At 38.9% G+C, this 17,118-nt stretch overlaps 1 protein-coding gene across 2 annotated transcripts in view; it reads left to right on the forward strand.

Annotated features, from left to right (window-relative positions):
• Positions 1-17,118, forward strand: part of LOC122117774 — a 148,088-nt gene that overhangs the window by 54,824 nt on the left and 76,146 nt on the right. The window contains exon 2 of one of the 2 annotated variants that reach the window (XM_042691600.1): positions 12,920-13,159. In XM_042691600.1, coding sequence (XP_042547534.1) covers positions 12,942-13,159 — 218 coding nt within the window. In that variant the 5' untranslated portion in view covers positions 12,920-12,941. The remainder of the gene's footprint in view (positions 1-12,919; positions 13,160-17,118) is intronic. The other variant, XM_042691599.1, reaches the window with a different exon arrangement.

Raw genomic sequence — 17,118 nt, forward strand, 5'->3', positions numbered from 1 at the left:
TTCTCATTTGATTTGAATTGGTTGTTGATTCGATTTGACAAAATAACTCAACTCTGTGTTTTGACCTGTGGGCATCTGCACTTCCCTGGTCTCAGAATCCTTTATCTCTGCAGTGATTTCAATTCTTCAATTCTTCCAATCTAATCTTCTGGGGTCAAGCTGACAGAAGGATACCATGAGCTGGCCTGATCTTTTTGTTCTTACTCCATGGTATATTTTAATTCAGACCTAGAGTTATTATAGGAAGGGAACTTGTAAGCCATATAACTCAATTCCCTCCCAAATATGGTGGTGAATTATGCTGCTGATCCATCTGTAACAATGTTTATTCCACATTACTGTAGCATTTGATTTTGGGGATTTTAAGTGCTTTAGATGTTTGAGACACCTTCTTTATATTAATGGTTTTCATTGTCAACCCAAGGAACCTTGGACTAGGTTCTTAGAGGTGCTGTTAATGGAATCACAATTCCTTTTTTTTTCACATTTCCTTTTTTACTCTCTAGCCTTTCAAACAGGCAGATATTTAGTGACAATCGCTACTATTGCTTCAGACCTTGTTATATGTTGGCTGCCATGAGCATTTTACATACATCCTGTCATTCCATCTTCACAATTTATATATATTCTCATTTTTAAAGGTGAAGACATTTGATGTTAAGGAACTAGCCTAAAGTCTAATCTGATCAATTTAAGGGAATTGAACCTAAAGTCGTATCTAATAGTCAGGCCTGGATTTGAAACCCAGGCAGCTGAAGCCCAAGTCCTTCCATTAAACCTCTCTGCTGTGGCATTGCTCTATATGGACTCCTTAGTAATTGATAACTATTGTAGATCTGAAGGGAAGTGGAGGCCTCTTCAAATAAAAGTGCACGTAAAACAGCATAGTTTAAAAACCCAAATACCACCATAAATCTTATGTAAGCCCTTCACGTTTTTAGAGACAGTAATTCCATCTTGTCTAAGTGTGTACTTTCTAAGTCAACATTGCCAGCTTCTCTCACCTTCCAGTCTTGGGGGTGGGGGTGGGGAGGCCTGGTCTTCTCACTGTTGAGATGTTGAGGCTGTATTGAGGAAAGCTGAACACAGAGGCGTCCCTGAGGTGGCTGATGCCACAGCGGGCTCATTCAGAGCAGATGTGATGACATTTGTGACTTGGCAATCAAGGCGAATAGGAGGGATAAGGGAGGAGAAGCTGACTAAATATTTATCTTTCATGTATTCTCTACTGGGCACTATTTTGCATTTTTGTCTATACCACATGACCTTGAATGCCTTTTAGAATGAGACAGGATATAATACAATGCTTATTATATATTTGCACATACATATGTGTATACTATTAGATTGACTTGCTCTGAGTGAAATCATTTGTTCTCTGCTGAGATAGATTAACAAAGGACGAAAGATGTCAGGTACCAGTGGCTCACGCCTGTAATCTTAGCTACTCAGGAGACAGAGATCTGAGGATCACAGTTCAAAGCAAACCTGTGCAGAAAAGTCTGTGAAACTCTTATACCCAATTAACCAGCAAAACCCCAGAAGTGGATTTGTGGCTCCAGTGGCCGAGTGCTAGCCTTGATCAAAAAAGCTAGCAGGCAGTGCCCAGGTCCTGAGTCCAAGCCCCAGTACTGCTTCCCCCGCTCACACCCATCCCCACGCCCATACACACATGATGAAGGACTGGGATGTGGATCAGTGGTAGAGTATTTTTCTAGTATGGAAAAGAGCCTGGGTTTGATACCCAGCCCTGCAAAAAATACAAAGGGGGTACTTACATTTTTTAAATAAGTTTTTTTTTATTGTGAAAATACTGTACAGAGGGGTTACAGTTACATGAGCAAGGTAATGAGTACATTTTTTATCAAGCATTGTTGCCTCCTCCTTTGTTTTTCCCCTACCATCCCTTCCTTCCCATCTCCACAACTACATTCCCTCCCCACCCACCTCTCCTTCCCCCACCTCCCCCCCCTCACGGTCCACCTAAGTTGTAAAGTTCATTTTCGACATAGCGTCTTGTACATCTCATTGCTGCAATGGGTCAATCTGTATCCCTATTTAAACAATTTGTTTTTTCCCTTCCCCTCCCCAAATTACACCAACATCAAATACAGTGAAAACAGGGTTATACCATGGGGGAGGGACATACAAATCAACAAAAAAAAAATCACATGGTACCTTATAAATACATTAGAAACAATAGCAAGGAAGAAAAAACACTTGTGTCCCTATCTTGGGGTTCATTTCGCTTAACATCATCTTATCTGACCTTTTCTGCTTGTCTCAGACATATACTAGTTATTGCAAATAAGGGAAACCATGGGGCCTATGTTTCTTTGGGCCTGGCTTACTTCACTTAATATAGTTTTTTCCAAGTCTTTTCATTTCCTAACAAATGGGGCAATGCCATTCTTTCTGATGGAGGCATAGAATTCCATTGTGAATATATACCACATTTTCTTGATCCATTCATCTATTGAGGGGCATCTGGGTTGGTTCCATATCTTAGCTATGGTAAATAATGCTGCAATAAACATAGTTGTGCTGGTAGCTTTAGTATGGTCTTGTTTGTGATCATTCAGGTAAATGCCCAAAAGTGGGGTTGCTGGGTCATAAGGGAGTCTATGTGGAGTCTTTTGAGGAACTTCCATACTGCTTTCCAAAGAGGTTGAACAAGTTTACACTCCCACCAACAATGCAGTAGGATTCCCGTCTGTCCACATCCTCTCCTGCATCTGTTGTTATTAGAGTTCTTGATTATAGCCATTCTAGCTGGGGTGAGGTGTTATCTCAATGTTGTTTTGATTTGCATTTCTTTTATGGCTAGAGAGGTTGAGCATTTCTTTATGTGTCTATTGACCATTCTTATTTCCTCTTCAGAGAAGTTTCTCTTTAAGTCTTTAGCCCACTTATTTATTGGGCAGTTGTTTCTTTGAAGATTTGTTGTTGGGGGGTTTAATTTTTTAGGTTCCAGGTATATTTTAGATATGGGACCCTTGTCCGTTGCATGGCTAGTGAAGATCTTCTCCCAATCTGTGGGCTTTCTATTGATCTTGCTAACTATGTCCTTTGCCATGCAGAAACTCTGCAATTTCATGCAATTCCTTTTGTCCAACCTTTCTTTGATTTGTTGTGTTTCTGGGTCTCTATTAAGAAAATTTCAGCCTGTGCCAAGTAGACCTAGGGTTTCTTCTATTCCTTCCTGTAATGTTTTTAGGGTGTCTGTTTTGGTCTTTGATCCATTTGGAGTTGATTCTGGTACAGGGTGATATACAGGGATCTAGCTTTAGTTTTCTGCAAGTGACTAACCAATTTTGCCAGCAGTTACTGAAGAGGCTGTCTTTCTTCCATTCTTTTTTTTTTTTTTTAGCTCCCTTATTGAAGATTAGGTGGCTATAGGTCTGTGGGTTCATTTCTGGGTTTTCAATTCTATTCCATTGGTCCTGAGGTCCGTTCTTGTGCCAGTACCAAGCTGTTTTGATTACTATGGCTTTGTAGTTGAGTTTAAAATTTGGTATTGATATTCCTCCAGCACTATTCTTTCTGTTAAGGATCGTTTTTGCTATTCAGAGTCATTTATTGTTCCATATGAATTTTTGGATTTCCTTTTCTATTTCCTTGAAGAATGAGGTTGGAATATTGATAGGTATCGCATTGAATTTGTAGATAGCCTTGGGAAGTATTGCCATTTTCACGATGTTGATCCTTCCATTCCAGGAGCATGGGAGATTTCTCCATTTTCTAAGTTCTGTTTTGATTTCCTTTTTCAGGTCTTTAAAGTTTTCATAATAGAGGTCCTTCACTTCTTTGGTGTGGGGCTATTACCGATGGAGTTGCTTTCCTAATTTCAGCCACACTTTTCTCATTGTTGGCATCCAGAAAAGCCATTGATTTTTGAGGGTTAATTTTATACCCTGCTACTTTGCCAAAGTTTTGAATCAGCTCGAGTAATTTGGGAGTGGAGTCCGTGGGATTCTTTAAATACAAGATCATGTCATCTGCAAAGAGGGAGCGTTTTACTTTATCTTTCCCTATTTGGATCCCTTTTATGTTTGCATCTTGTCTTATTGCTGTAGCTAGGCAGTCTAATACTAAACTGAAGAGAAGTGTAGAGAGTGAACATCCTTGTCACATTCCTGAGTTTAGAGGAAATGGCTTTAGTTTTTCACCACTAAGTATAACACTGGCTGTAGGTTTGTCATATACAGCCTTGGTTGTATTGAGGAATGTTCCATGGATTCCTAATTTTTCCAGAGCCTTCATCATAAAGGGGTGTTGGATCTTGTCAAATGCTTTTTTGCATCTATTGAGATAACCATGTGGTTCTTATCCTTTCTCTTGTTGATGTGATGAATTATATTAATTGATTTGCACATATTGAACCAGCTTTGCATCCCTGAAATGAATCCTGCTTGATTGTGGTGTATGATTTTTTGGATGAATTGTTGAAGTCGATTGGCCAAAATTTTGTTGAGAAGTTTTGCATCAATGTTCATCAAAGAAATGGGTCTATAGTTCTCTTCCTTTGATGAGTCCCTGCCTGGTTTTTGGATGAGGGTTATGATGGCTTTATCAAAGAGTTCGGTAGTGAACTTTATCTTTCAATTTCATTGAAGAGTTGGGGGAGTATTGGTGTGAGCTCTGCTTTGAAGGCCTTCTGTAAATCCATCCGGTCCTGGGCTTTTCTTAGATGGGTGGTCTCTTATTGCTGTTTTTATTTCAATGCTTGATATGGGCCTTTTAAGTTGGTTTAACTCATCTTGATTTAGTTTCAGCATGTCGATATTTTCTTGGAAAAGGTCCATTTCTTTCAGGTTCTCAAACTTATTAGCATAAAGTTTTGAGAAGTATTCCCTTATAATGTTCTGAATCTTGGTTGTTTCTGTGGTGATGTTTCCATTCTCATCTCTGAGTTTGTTTATTTGGGTGTGTTCTCTTGTTTTTCTGATAAGATTTGCTAAGGGTCTGTCAATTTTGTTAATTTTCCATCTACTGGATTGGGATTTAGCTTGCTCTTTTTCAAGGAGATTCAGATGTCTCATTAAATTGTTGGTTTCAGATTTCTCCAATTTTGTTGATGTAGGAACTCAGAGCTATAAACTTGCCTCTGAGTCCTGCCTTTGCTGTTTCCCAGAGGAACTGGTAATTTGTGTGTTCATTTTTGTTGAATATCATGAATATTTGAATTTCAAAGGGGGTATTTTCATCATTAGGGAAGGCTAACAATTGTGATGAGGCCCTGAGCAGAAATAGGCACAGGGGATGGGTTGTCTGTGTACTTTTGGAATTGCCCATTATTCCAGGGACTGTGGTTTCTAGACCTCTGGCATGCTAGTAGATTTCCTCTAGAATTTAAGCTTGCCTTACTTAAGACTAATGCTATAAGTTAAAACACATGCAGAAAGAAGAGAACCATTAATGCCTTGTTTATCACAGTTTTCCTTCTATTCACGAACCTAGAGACTGTTTTTTGTTTTATTTGCTGTTTTTTTTTTAAGACAGGGCTTTATTGTGTATCTGAGGCTCATTTGGAACTTACTAACTAGCCCCAGGCTGGCTTTGAACTTGAAATCCTCCTGTCTCTTTGAAATCCTTAGCCTCTCAAATGCGGGGATCCTAGGTATGATTCACCAAGCTAGTCTGTATGTATATATATATATATAATATATATATATGTATATATATATATAATATATATATAATATATATATATGTATATATATATTATATATATATATAATATATATATATATATATAAACAATTCTATGCATCATATGTTATGTTATACTGACCTTGTCATCAATGACAACTCCTGATTTTCACCAGAAATTCCCCACTCTATGTTGGGGTAGTTGGTATTTTACACATAAGTTTAGGACTTTACATTAACCACTCCATTTTGTGGAAGAGAAGCAGCTGCAGAGAGACAAAGTTACTCTCTTTCTGGAACTCTACCTTTTCCTATGGAGGCTTCTTTTTTCTTCTTCCTCTTCCTTTTCCTCCCTTTTTGTTTGCTTGCACCCCATCTTCACAGTTTTGACTCTCCAGTGCCAGTCGATTCCAGTAGTGTTATAGATCAGACAGTACTGGGTAATTTCTGAACAACAGTGGTTACTGGAGCTTGGGAAGTGTGTGGGAGATGGAAAGGGGATGGTTATTGGAATGAGGGCACAGCTCAATGGAAGAGATAACTTCCAGTACAGTAGGATAAGTATGGTTTGCAACTAGTTGAATGTTTCAAAAATAGCTAGTAGGAAGGATCTTTGGTGTTCCTAACACCAGACAATAAAACCCTTGCCATGATAAACGTAGTATTACCTGATTTGATCATTACACATTGAATCCATGTATCATGTATTCATGTATCAATGTCATATTGTATGCTATAAATAGGTAACATCATATGTGTTTTGTTCACAGAAGGAAGTAGGTCAAATAAGGTGAATTTTTAAGCAAATTCCTCACTATCTCCAAAAAAGAAAGCACATCTCCATCCCCATAAAAGCACACTTTCCATTCTATGGGCAAATTGAGCAACTTCTTCATTCTTCCTCCTCCTCTTCTTCCTCCTTTTCTTTTTGTCAGACCTGGGGCTTGAACTTAAGGCTACCTAACACTTTACCACTATGGACAACAGCTCTTCTTCTGGCTTTTAGCTGGTTAGTTGAAGATGAGGTTGTAGAGTTTCCTGCCCAGGCTGGCTTCAAACCACAATCCTCAGATCTCAGCCTTCTGAGTAGCTGGGATTCCAGATGTGAACTACCAGCATCCAGCCATGAGCAACAATTTTAGACAGCAATTGACATCCCCAAATTTGGAGACTTCTAGCATAGGCTAGAGTTTGGCCTTTGTATACTTAAACATTTTCTACCCAGAACATACTTCTGGGTCCTTTTATTTATTTATTTTTGTTTGATTTTTAAATTCAATGCCAAAGACAATTCAAGTGAGAAACTTCAGCACACTGATTTTGTTCTTTGAGTCACTGCACTGTAATTAGCTGAGTTGGGTTTTAAATGCCGCCCAAGAACATCTTCCTTGTCTGTTTATGTCAGAAAAAAAAGTGGCTAATGAGCACTTATCAAAAAGACGAACACTTTTTTCATTAGATTAAGTAAAATCAAAACAGATTTATAATGTACTATTACGTTTCAGCTTGGAATAAATTGAGTAAAATAGCTAATATCTTCATAGTTCCTGAGGATGTCTTTGCATGGCAGAATCTACCTCCTCACCTAACATCTCCCCCATACTCCTAGACTTCAGCTAGGTGTGCCTGTCTACCACTGCTTCCTTTGTAGAAAAATGTAATCAAGGCACAGTTCCAGAGGGCTCGGCATGGCCTCAATCAATACTGTTTGTAAAATCTGGAGAGCTATGTAAAATCTGGACATCACCACTGACTGTCTTTGTGTTGGCTTCTGTACTTTGCTGCTTAATAATTTAGTTCTGTCAAATTGTTTTGAAGACTGACTTCTTGTTGGGCGCTGGTGCTCAGTCCTGCCATCCTAGCTACTCAGGAGTCTGAGGTCTGAGATAAGGATTGAGATTCAAAGCCAAACTTATCTCCAATTAACCAATTGACTGGAGGTGTGGCTCAAGTGGTAGAGTAGCAACCTGAGTGGAAAAGCTGAACAAGAAGAGCTCAGTCTCCCAAGTTCCAGTTCCAGTACTGGCACACAAAAAATGTTAATTTTAGTTTGAATATCCTAATGACTAATGAAATTTAATAATTTCTTTATGTGTGTTGACCATGGATATCCTCTTTTATCATGTGCCTATTCATCCCGTTCAAGTTTTTTAAGTTGAGCTGTCTTTCCTTTCTTATTTATTTATAGATAATTGTTATATTTTGGATGTATATATGACATATCTTACTCTTCTGATAAATATGTTATTAATTTTGAAGAAGTTAGATTTATTAATATTTTCTTTGATGTTATTATTTGAATAATTATTGAATTGGAACTAGGCATAAAATATATGCAACATGGATTTTAATATATGTGCACATTGTGGAACTGCAAAATTGAGATAACACATGCTTACCTTCACAGTCAGCATTTGTGTATGTGTGTGTGCTGAGATCACGTAAAATCTATTCTTAGCTATTTCCAGGAATACAATGTCATTGGGCCCAGATTGTAGCTCAGAGGTAGAGCACTTGCCTAACATGCGTGGTGCTGTGGGTTTGATCCCTAGCACCACAAAAAAAAAAAAAGAAAGAAAGAAAGAAAGAAAAAAAATTGTGCCATGGGCTGGGAAGATGGCTCAGTGGTAGAGTGCTTGTCTTGTATGTATGAGGCCTTGGATTGGACTCCTCAGTACCACCTAAGCAGAAAAAGCTGGAAGTGGCACTGTGGCTCAAGTGGTAGAGTGCTAGCTTTCAGCTGAAGAGCTGAGGGACAGCTCCCAGGCCCAGAGTTCAGGTCCCACACCGAAAAAAAAAATTGTTCCAGTTCTCAGGCTTGAACTCAGAGCCCAGGTACTGTCCCTGAACTGCTTTGGCTCAAGGCTAGTGCTCTGCCACTTGAGCCACAGTGTCACTTGGGTCTTTTTTAAAGTAGTTTATTGGAGATAAGAGTCTCACAGACTTTCCTTTGTGGGGCTGGCTTCAAACCAGAATCCTCTGATCTCAGCTTCCTAAGTAGCTAGGATTATAGTCAAACAATTGTTATTACTTATAATCTTGATGTCATACAATTGTTTCATTGAATTCATTCTTCCTGACTGAAATCTAATTTTTTCGATCATCATGCCCCGTTTCCATCATAGTGATATTTTTGTCTGTATTGAGATTATTTTACTCACTTCAATATTATTATGAATAATCCTGTTACCTTCTAGAAGCCCTATTGTTTTTTCTTTTGTATTTATTTGTGAAATTAATTTTTGGCATATTATGAGGTAAGCTAAAATTTTATTAAAATATTAGTTATTTAAAATCCTGCCCTTTTCTCACTGTATTCAAATGGCACTTGTTTTCTGTATTTAGTGGTTTTATATAATGGGTCTGTTTTCTAGACTTACTATTATTTTACCTACTATACACTTTATAATATATTGTAATATATGATAATGTAAGTTCTTCAACTTTGTTTCCTTTTCATATTTTGTTTGGCTATCTGGGTAAGATCAGGAAGATATTCAATTTTCCTAGAACAATGAGCTGAGGTTTTGATGAAAATTATATTGTACACATAGCTCCACTGGTGAGAACTCTGGCAATATTTAACCTCCTAATCCACGGATATGGTATATCCTGGCATATGTGGACCTTCCTTAATTTTTCTCAGCATTGCTTTGGGGTTTTCACTGTGTAGTTCCTACACAGTCATTGTTAGATTTATTCTTATGCAACAGATGCTTTTAGATATTCTTAACCAGTTCATGTTGTACTAGAGAAAATGCTACTATTTAAAAATCATTAGTTGATTTCACCATGAGGAGTACTTTCATTGGGTATAGAATTGTAATTCTCCAATTACCTATCTGTTGAATGATGACATTCTTTTGTCTTTTCTGCTATGGTTTTCGTTGCTTGTTGGATATGTTTATTTTGAGCCTGATCAAATGTTCCAGTTCTGGCATGCCCCTGTCATTCTTGAAGCTTTTTTTGTCGGTCATGGGGCTTGATCTCTGGGCTTGGGCGCTGTCCCTGTGCTCTTCAGCTCAAGGCAAGTGCCCTACTGCTTGAGACACAGTGCCACGTCTGGTTTTCTAGTGCTGGCTTTGAACTGTGATCCTCAGATCTCAGCCTCCTGAGTAGCTAGGATTCCAGGTGTGAGCCACTGGTACCCGGTTTCTATTAGGGTTTTAATCTTTCACTCTGTTTTAGAATTTTTCATGCAGCAGAAATGGATATGAGCCCTTTGTCTATTGTATTTTAAAAAATTCTTTTAGGGTTTTTGATATACATGTCTTTCCCATGAGTTTTGGGTTAAGTGTCAGGCTTTGTGAATGAAAAGTTGCAGAAGTTCTGGAAATGTTCTGCTTCTTTAAAGATAATTTAAATTCTGCTGGCTGACAGGTGGTATGGGAAATAACCTTGATCAGAGAGGCTCAAGGTCAATTTTAGTCTTGCCTTACTCTGAAGATGTAGCCCTTCTCAGATAGCAGCTGAAAGAAAACAGTCAACACCCACCCCTTGCTCTCTTTAAGGTAATTAGATTGTTCTTTTACTTATTTGTTGGTTGGTAGAAGTTCTTTATATATTCTGGATACAAGATCCTTATCACATATGTGATATGTAAGTATTTTCTTCCCTTCTGGTGGTCATCATTTCACTTTCTTGCTGGTTTTGCTGAGGTTTCTGACTTCCTTGAAAGCTAATGTTTATATCCTCAGCACAAGGAGACTCTTCTTTTCGTATTGGACTTTCAGCTTTGTGGCAACTGCTTAGAATTCACCAAAAGCTTCTCAAGGAAGTGGCCTCACCAGCCTTACTTCGGTGTAACTCATTCTTTGGGATGCTGTTGGCCTTTTACATTTTTGTCACCTCTTCCAGTACAGCAAGATGAGCACAAGCTCTGGTTGCTGCTCTCTCTTCAGCCTTTATTCCCCACGAGGCAGACTGGCAGAGGAACAGCAGTGGCAAATGCAAAAGTCACTTGAATATATCACCCTGTCCCCAGAGTTGCAGTGTATAAATCCTGCTTCGATTATTTCCTAATACCTTCCAACAGCTCTCATACTTTTACATCTTCTCATGCACATTTATGGTTGTTCTCCCACAGAGGAGTTATTCAGATTCTAGTTACTCTATCATCACTAGTAGCAGCCACCATCTTTCCACTTAGCACATTTCATTAAATTTGTATGGAAATGAGAGAACACAGTCAAATTGACAAAGCATCTTACAATTGACAGGGAAATTGGCTTGTTCATACACAGCCTTACTGGAGGACATTAATTTATATCAAAAGCCTTAACAATCCATTTGTCCTTTGACCTAGCAATTTTGTTTCTAGGGATTTATCCTAAGAAAATAATTGTGGATATTTATTTGGAAACATTTCTATCTTGTGACCAGAATTGGAATGAAAATCTTAAACCTGCCACAATGCAGAACTTGCTAGTTCCTGGTGCCGCAGTGCAATGGGACATAATGGAATTTAATGTTATAAAAGATGTAGCCGAATATTTAAATATATTGGTAATCTGTTGCTAAGTGCAAGAGATTATAAGATACCCCCCATATAGTAGGATCCCATTTAAAATGTATTTCCAGATATGTAAGCTAGAATAGTGAGCCAGGTACCAGTGGCTCATGCCTAAAGTCCTAACTACTCAGGCCACTGAGATCTGGAATTAAAATTTGAAACCAACCCCGACAGACAGAACTCTCAGATCTTACATCCAGTTAACCAGCAAAAAGCCAAAGCCAACACTGGAGATGTTTCAAGTGGAAAAGTGACAGCTGTGAGCAGGAAAAAGCGGAGAGTGAAGGTCCTGAATTCAAGCCCCATTAGTAGCACACCTACACACACAGACACACAGACACAGACACACAGACACACACACCTAGAATAATGAATATGGGAATGTTCATAAAAGGTATTATGATTGAGTTGCTGCATTTTCTTCCTTTTGTATGTGCAATTTAATTTTTTCTATAGCTTATGATACAGTTAAAATGTACTTTAAAAAGTTATAATTGGCAGGCCCTTTTGATAAAATTTTCTGGGAAGTATTTTGTTTATTTTTATTTATTTATTTATTTTTATAGGTTATGAGGCTTGAACTTAGGGCCTGGGCACTATCCCTGAGCTTTTTTGTTCAAGGCTAGCTCTCTACCACTTTGAGCCACAGCACCACTTCAGGTTTTCTGGTGGTTAATTGGAGATAAGAGTATTATGGATTCTCCTGCCCAGGTTGACTTTGAACTGCAATCCTGGTGTGACACCAGTGCCCAGCTCAAGCATTTTTTTTGTATTGGTGCTCTCAACTCTACTTTTTTTGTGTGTGTGAAAATACTGTACAGAGGGGTTACAATTACATGGGCAAGATAGTGAGTACATTTCTTATCAAGCATTGTAGCCTCCTCCTTTGTTTACCCTTCCCATCCCTTCCCATCTTCCCTTCCCCCCCCCAATCCTCCCCCTCCCCCCCGCCCCAAGTTGTAAAGTTCGTTTTCGACATAACAACTTGTACATCTCATGGTTGCAGTGGGTCCACCTGTATCCTTATTTAAACGACTTGTTTTTCCCCTTCCCCTCCACAAATTATATCGACATCAAATACAGTGAAAGCAGGGATTATACTGTGGGGGAGGGACATACAAAGCAACAAAGAAATAATCTTATAATTGAATTAGAAACAAATGCATGAAAGAAAAAAAACATTTAAAATACATATCTTAGGGTTCATGTTCCTAACATCACCTTATCTGACCTTTTCTGCTTGACTCATACAAATACTAGATATTGCAAATAAGGGAAATCATGGGACCTATGCCCCATTTGTTAGGAAATGGAAAGACTTGGAAAAAATTATATTAAGTGAAGTAAGCCAAGCTCAACTCTACTTTTTATACTCTTAGAAATTTTATAAATTTCATCAGGTTTCTTATCACTGAGATTGCTTTGTGGAACAAAAGATCATTAAGAACATAGTTTACATTCCCTCTGGTAATGAGTGATGATGCACACCTGTAATTCCAGCTACTCAAGAAGTAGAGACAGGAAGATCATAGTTCAAAGTCAGCCCTGGGAAAGTTTGTGAAAGATACCTGAGAAACAAAGTAAAAAAGTAAAAGGACTAGGGCTATATCTCAAATGGTAGAGTACACGCCTGTGGCCCCTCATCAGTTTCTGACAGCATGTGCCAAGTATTTTTAGTAGAATCTTTTAAAAACATGCATATAGCTTATAAGTTCTCTGAAAAGCATTCTGATCCATGGTTGCTTTTTCTTGAAGGTACCTCAAGGCAGCACTCAATATGTCCTCTTGGGTTTTGAGGCTGCTTCCTGGGTATGCTCGTTCCTTGGCTACATCATCAAAGAAACCAAGAGGTGAGGATCTTCATCGGCACCATGAGGCTTATGGGTACTTCTTGCCCATCCAGACAAGATGGCAGGACAATGATCAGTATGGCCATGTGAACAATGCTGTGTACTACAGCTACTTCGACACTATTATCAACCATTACCTGATCAGGTAGGTTTCCTGAGTTCTGCAGCCTAGAGTTTTCTCTAACCCTCTCCCATGTTCTTGGTTGGAAATCTAAATGGTGAGGGAATTGAATGCCAGCTTTTTCCAGTGGAGGACAGAAGTGGACCCAGATATGAGTGAGGGAGCTGTTTCCCCAACTCTCCTGCAGACGCAGGTGTTTGTTCATTTTTTTTTTTTTTTTGCACTAAGTTGTCAGCAAATGTATGGGCTTTGAATCTCAAATAAACAACAAACCACACTGTGTTCAGATGCTGGATAACTCAAGCAGATATTAACATCAACCCTCAAGGCTTTGTGAGGAAAACAGCTGCTCCTCCTCACCGAGGACCCAGACAGAGGAGGAGATAGAGGCAAAAATGTAAAGATGTTTATTATATCTTCTGAATGCTGTGATGACACAGTTGCCATCTGATTGGTGCGCTGGCAAACTTGGTTAGTATACATTTGGTTAATCTAATTGTCTGACTGAAAGATTGGGTTCCACAGAGAGCTCTGCATCTGTCCCAGCTCTGCCATGAATTACTTGTACAGTTTTGATCAAATAGTTAAGCCGCATGGGTTTTCTGTACAAATAACTCATAGTTTTTAAGACCTTTCTCTGTGTCTAGCACTGTGAAGTATTTTACTCAGTTTCTCATTGAACCTCTCTATGAGAAAGTAGCAGTCTGTTAAGCCAGAACCTTCTGGCTGGATCTTTTGGTGACATGCTGACCATCTCTTTACCTAAGGGCTTTATTTGGCCTCCAAAATCTTGGTACAGCCAGATCAGAAGTGCTGAGGAATTAATGTGCTCCATGAAGCAGCCTTCAGCTATTGGATGATGGGAGTTGGGGTATAAATACCCCACCAATATTCTCTCCTCTTGGGTGATGTAAATCTGAGACACTTAAGTTACATAGACTCTCAGGATTCCCTAGTAGGATTAAACCCTCATAACCTAGATTGATAACTCTTTTAAAAAAAGTGGAGATATAATTTGCATAACAGAAATACAATACTTTAAACATTTAATGTTTTTTTAAAGATGTCTTTATATTGAACAACCATCAGAACAATCAAATTCTGGGGTATTTTCAACCCCATCTGAAAGAAGGTTCATCCTGTTAGCTATCACTCCCAAGCTCCTTCTCTTCCCATTCTCTGGTGATCATTAATCTACTTTCTGTCTCTATGGATTTGTCTGTTCAGTACTTTTCATATAAATGGAATCATACAACATACAGTCTCTGGCATCTGCTTCATTCATGTTGCATACTGCTATTAGAGTTCAGCTGTGTTTTAGCCTATACCAGTACTTCATTCCTTTATAGGACTGAATCCTATCACATTGTGTGGATATGCAATATTTTGTTGATCAGGTGATAGACACTTGGATGGTTTGTACTTTTTGGTGATTATGAGCAATACTACGATGAACATTTTATGTATAATTGTTTTTTTTTTTTTTGGCCAGTCCTTGGCCTTGAACTCAGGGCCTAGGCACTGTCCCTGAGCTTCTTTTGCTCACGGTTAGCACTCTACACGTGAGCCACAGTGCCACTTCTGGCTTTTTCTGTTTATGTGGTACTGAGGAATCGAGCCCAAGGCTTCATGCATGCTAAGCAAGCACTCTATCACTAAGCCACATTCCCACCCATGTCTAAAGTTTTGTATGAACATTTTTTCTCGTTTTTTTTTGGATGTGCATTTAGAATGGAATTCCTGAGTAATAAGGAAAATCTGTGTAATGATTTTTCCACAGTGTTGTGCTGTTTATATTCACACTGATGTCACCCTCTGTACACCTGCCATTCATCCTCTTAGAAGCAAATAATACTTGTTTATGAGCAATAAACTGTATTTTTCTCAGCACTCATTTTTAGTATTAAGAGAATGCATGTCTTCCCCCAGCCCCCCTCTCTCGTCTGAGACTGGGACTTGAACTTGGTACCTGCTACATTCACTCATTAGCTAGCATACTACCAACTGACTCATGTCTTCAACCCCCAGTTTCTCATACTCTTAACAACACTTCTTATTATATCTTTTTAAATGTGGCCAGTCTATTGTACATGATAGGCTATCACATTTTGATTTTGATGAACATTTTCTTGATCAATAATGAAAGCATCTTTCCATGTGCAGCCCTGAACCCTGATAATGGGAAAAATATGTCTTCAAGTCCTTTGCTTCCTTTTTAATTGGATTTTTACTTTTTTTTTATTGTGAAAATACCATAATTGGATTATTTATAAATGGAAAAAGTTCTTTAAATATTCTGGATACTAGACCCCTATTATATAGTGTTTATAATCTTTTCTCCTATCCTGTGTGCTGGTTTTTCATTTTCTTCCTAGTCTCCTTTGATGCACAAAGTTTTGAATTTAAATGGTTTTTAATATTTTTATATTATTTATGTATTTATGTCAAATAATAAATGCTATATTGGTTACTTTCTACCCCGATTTCTCACTTCCAAATGAGTACTTAACCTGCAAAACATGACTTACAGTTCACTCACCATGGAGACTTGCTAGGGTAAGAAGCATACATTCTTCTTTTTCCCAAAGGGGGCATGTGTAGAGCAGTGTTCTGTCGTTCCCTTGTGTGCTGTGAGGTCCTGCGTATTCACACCTATATACCTGTCATTCATCGCTTTAGAAGCAAGTAACGTTTGCTAATGAGCAATCAACTGTATTTTTTCTCAGCACTCATTTTTAGTTTTTTTTTTTGGTCGGTTGTGGAGCCTGAACTCTGGGCCTGGGTGCTGTCCCTGAGCTCTTCAGCTCAAGGCTAGCGCTCTACCACTTGAGCCACAGCGCCACTTCCAGATTTTTCTTCTTATGTGGTGCTGAGGAATCGAACCCAGGGCCTCATGCATGCAAGGCAAGCGCTCCACCACTGAGCCATCTTCCCAGCCCACTCATTTTTAGTTTTAAGACAATGTGTGTTTTACGCTTTAAAATCTACAGTGTGTGATTTCTCATCATTTAACAATAGGATATTTGACAGTAAAATTTCCAACTCACTCAGGGCCACTCCTTGTTTTCTTAGAAAGGCTCAGCTCTGGGTTTTCTTCCCTTAAGTCACCTCAATATACCTGGGATCGAGTGATGTTCACCTTCTGTGGCTTTTGAATGCTTTCTAGTTATGAGGACGAAATACAGTTAATGATAGTTGAGTCCTTAAACCACTGAAGATTGTAGCTTTGTGGTCCTATTTATTACAACTTCCTTCATCTAAGACTGCCAGTTTTGGGGGTAACCACTGGGATTAACGCCTTGTACTGGAGAATTTCTGCCAAAATACGCTCTTGTCTTTGGTAGAACTTCTGTTATATTACTGATTGACTATCAGATTGTGAAAATACCCTGACTGCTATATGCAGGGACTTTCTAATTAGGATTTTGTATTGAAGATGGATTTACCTTTCACACTTTTTGAAGAGATCTGTTTAGTTGGTTGCACATGACTTCTCAGAAGCAAAACCAGCGCCTCCTAGAGGAGTAAGGGTGTAAGGAAGAATAGGTCGGGGGTGGGGTGGGGGAGCGGGAGGGAAGGCAGACGAGGTTACCACCTCTCATTGCTCAGTACTCAGCAACAGGAGGAGAGCAACTTGTCAAATCACAGCCTGGGATGCTCAGCACACTCCTTTTCGCCTTGCTTTCCAAGGATGGATTGTACATGTGCCCACACTTGGGGAACCCAGCCACATCTTTGCCAGGAGCATTCTTCTTTGAGGTGGGAGGAGGGGCTTTTCCAGGGCCCAGGGACTTGTGGAGGGCATCAGGAGAGGGTGAGGAAGACAGCCGAACAGGCCAAAGCCTGCCCGAAGTTCCCATCAGTTTGACATGCAGAAGGGGTTAAGTCATTCTTGAACAGTTTATCGCTCATCAATTGTAATTAAATATGTTTATATTAAATTATGTTCTGTAATTAATGTAAAATCCTTTAGCCTATGCTGT

The sequence above is a fragment of the Dipodomys spectabilis genome, unplaced genomic scaffold, assembly GCF_019054845.1.
Source record: "Dipodomys spectabilis isolate Male_0828 unplaced genomic scaffold, ASM1905484v1 ptg000145l, whole genome shotgun sequence".
NCBI classification, from domain to species: Eukaryota; Metazoa; Chordata; class Mammalia; order Rodentia; family Heteromyidae; genus Dipodomys; species Dipodomys spectabilis.